This window comes from Hydra viridissima, unplaced genomic scaffold (genome assembly GCF_058129835.1).
Source record: "Hydra viridissima isolate aposymbiotic clone 2 unplaced genomic scaffold, HvirCarnegie_v1 scaffold_7, whole genome shotgun sequence".
Taxonomy (NCBI): domain Eukaryota; kingdom Metazoa; phylum Cnidaria; class Hydrozoa; order Anthoathecata; family Hydridae; genus Hydra; species Hydra viridissima.
The window spans coordinates 15576640-15579992 of record NW_028324306.1 but is presented as its reverse complement, the minus strand read 5'-3'; the positions used below and the strand labels follow the sequence as shown (position 1 = coordinate 15579992).

The 3353-nt window shown below is 26.6% G+C and overlaps 1 protein-coding gene across 1 annotated transcript; it reads right to left on the bottom strand.

The window, feature by feature from the left end:
* Positions 1-532: 532 nt before the first annotated feature.
* On the bottom strand, positions 533-2082 carry LOC145184740 (uncharacterized). The gene is made up of 3 exons (XM_090094180.1): positions 1947-2082; positions 1763-1821; positions 533-1005 (listed from the first exon to the last, which is right to left on the bottom strand). The coding sequence occupies exons 2-3, from the start codon at positions 1812-1814 to the stop codon at positions 632-634; spliced, it is 426 nt and encodes a 141-aa protein (XP_089950306.1). The 5' UTR covers positions 1815-1821; positions 1947-2082; the 3' UTR covers positions 533-631.
* Positions 2083-3353: the final 1271 nt, after the last annotated feature.

The window sequence follows — 3353 nt, the reverse complement described above, 5'->3', positions numbered from 1 at the left end:
TCATATATTTCTATTTTATTATATTACAATTATATTAACATATAGTATATTCTAATCCAATGATATTTTTATGTGTTGTTAATCTCATCAATTAATAAAAAAGGTGTTAAATTTTTTGGTATGTTTTTTTGGTAAAATGTTATTTGATTAATTTTAGGAGAATTTACTTTTAAAAGTTGAATATTCTTTCTAATAACTGATTGGAAATTTGTCGTTCTCTTGAACTTCGTTGTGGCTTTAAACGTGAAAAAGGTTTTTGAAGTTAGATGTAGGTTGAAAATTTTATTATTCCAATTAATCCTTGTTATTTTTATTTGCCTTCACTTATCTTTTGGTTTTAAAAACACAGTAGTTTGTATGAAGAAAAAAAAAGTGGATATTTTTAAACATAAAGCCGCATAAAAATCTCCAACATTGTTTTAAATATTTTCAAAACGGATGTTAAAGTAATAGAATCAAAATATCTGAAAACCCAAAACAAAAAAACTGGCCTGAAAATAAACATGCCGTTCTAAAAACAAACCCCTTACAATTCCGGAAATAATCTATTGAGTCACCTAAAAAAGATACACCAGAAAGTTATTTTTGATTTTTTAATACAGGCAAACTATAAAAATATATATTTGTAGTTTTAATCATCGTCCTCTTCATCTGCTTCATCATCTTCATTATTATCTTTGAGCTCTTTTAAACTATCATATATGCTTAAGTCGTCAGTGTCGCTTTCTTCGTCTTCTCTAAATTCAGAGTTTTCGGTATCTTTTTCTTCTTCATCTTCCTCTTCCTCTTCCTCTTCTTCTTTTTTATACATTGATAACTCATCACCCTCCGGTAAATCCTCTTCATCGATGTCTTCTAAAGAGTCTTTCATATTTAAGTACGCGCCTTTAGCTTCCGTCTTATCTAATGTATTTTCAGGCAAGGCACTTCCATTATTGCCATTTTGCCATTTTTCCTCTACTTCTGAGCCACTTCTGTTTTGCTGTGTTATCGGAGCACAGATAACTATTTACAAAAATAAAAGAGAGTTTATACAAATGTTAGTGCAAATTTTGAAACTTATTTCTTAGATTAAATGATCAAATTTAAGATCATTATTGTACCTAAATGCTACCTTTAGTCAAATGTCACCCAATACGGTGACGTCAACACCGATGACATCATCGGTAACATTATCACCGGTGACATCAACAGTGACATCATCTACCTTTAGCCGAGTGTTGTCCAATACGGAAACAAATAGTTCAAACAGTTGATACATGCAAGGATAAACATCGATGTAGGCTATTTAATTACTTATTTCAGTTTTATGAGATATTTTATTATTTGTTTGAAATATTTGATAGCATCCTCCTAGAAATTTTTCAGATATATATTGATTCCACCTGACGAAGTTACTCTTCGATACGGTCATTTTAAATCAAAATAAGAAACCTCTCAAAATCAGCTCAAAAAGTGATTTAAATGGCTTTTTGGATTTTTTTTTTATTGAGTGTTGGTTAAATTTATTATAATATAGTGTTGGTTAAATTTATATTATATATAGGTTTTAATCTTTTGTTATTAAAAGACGATTTTTCTTCATTAGGTTGCTAACAGATCAAAGCTCAAATATAAAAAAAACCCTTTGTATAATTTATACACGCATATATTGTAAATATATACTTAGTATGAGTAATATACGTATAGTCTATACGTATTCGAGTCATTTACATGTAACATATATATCAAACATGCCATATATATACATAGAAATACATACTTTCCCATGACATTAATAGAGTTAATACGGCAGCCACAACTAGTTTCTTCATCTTGCTACTAGAATAAAAATAGCAAATAAAATATTCTAGATGATCAAGTATTAAAGTAAATGCGATAAAAACTCAATATGGATAATACGCTGTCGAAAATATTGTTGAAATAAAAATTGTGTTTTTACTTACATTTATTTCTTCAACGCAAAAAAACCTCAAACCGTTTATATTGATTGCTTGTTTGTTCTTAAATAAATCATTCCACAAAATTCTTTTGAGATGTTTCTTTTGAACGGAATTATATTCTGATTGTAATTTAAAATAACAACAATGGGAAGCATATTAAATTAGAATGAACACATTGCAGCGCTTACATAAGTTCTGTTATAATAACTGATTACCAACTCTTAATAATTTCATTATTTTAGAATGAAATTTTCATTGAAAATTGGAATCTTAACCAAAAAATTTACTAGTTTCTATTTTCTTTGTTATTTGTTTCGGTTACGGGCTTTTTAGTATGCTGCTATTTCTGAATTGAGATCTGCGAAATAAAACAGTTTTTAAAAAAGCAACGTTGATTGGTGGAATATAGGCAAAGAGCATTTCACCATACGTATTGAAAATATGAAGAGGTTACGACGTAAAACAATAAAAAACATATTGTTAAAATAATTTTTTTTTTACATGCTGTTGAGACAACATTGTTCAAACGACATCATTACAAAACATTTTCAGAAATTCTTATTTCAATTCCCTCTTCTAAAAATAATTCTTTTTTTCGCAAGCAATAGTTATATTATTATCAACAAACTTTGTAAATGTATAAAATTAAATAACTCTTATTAAAAAATATTGGAATTTAGTATCCACAATAAGTACAATTAATAAAATGAAAGATTTGAATTGAAGTTTAAAAAATGATATCGAAGAAATAAACTATTTTTAATTGATCATCCTGTTTTTAATTATCTTGTTTAGTAAATGAGTTGACAATATATAAAGCTATTTTTGCTGAATTGAATATGTTATTTATTTCTTACATCAATGTTTGTGGAGTATAGTCGTATTTTAACACAGCATAAAATGAAATAATTTTCTGCGAAATTATTTTTCGATAATGTTTTTTATGATTATCTTAAATTTGTCTAAAATTGAGCTTGTTTTTTTAAACATGAGATTTATGTTGATCTTTTGGCTAATTTTTTGAATTAAGATTTTTAAAAACGTTTTTATTGCAATAAATGTTGCAAAACTTCGCAAAGCAAAACGAAAATTGTGTTTGTATTTTCAAAGTTGTCTTCTATTATTGAAAGCATTCCTCTTAAAGTGTCTTCTATCACTTGAGAGTATTGATCTGAAAGTGTCTTTGGAATAAGAAAAAAAAATTATTTCAATCTCTAAAGAAAATAAAATGCAAGGAAAAGCACAAAAGAAAAATGTTTCATTCTGAAACTTTGAAACTTCAAAAAAATTGCTTCTCAAAAAAATTGTTGGCAAACAAAAAGAGCACAATGAAACTGTAATGTTTACTAACATATTTTTACATATATTTTTTTATATACTTTTACATATATCCTATATTTTTATTAAATA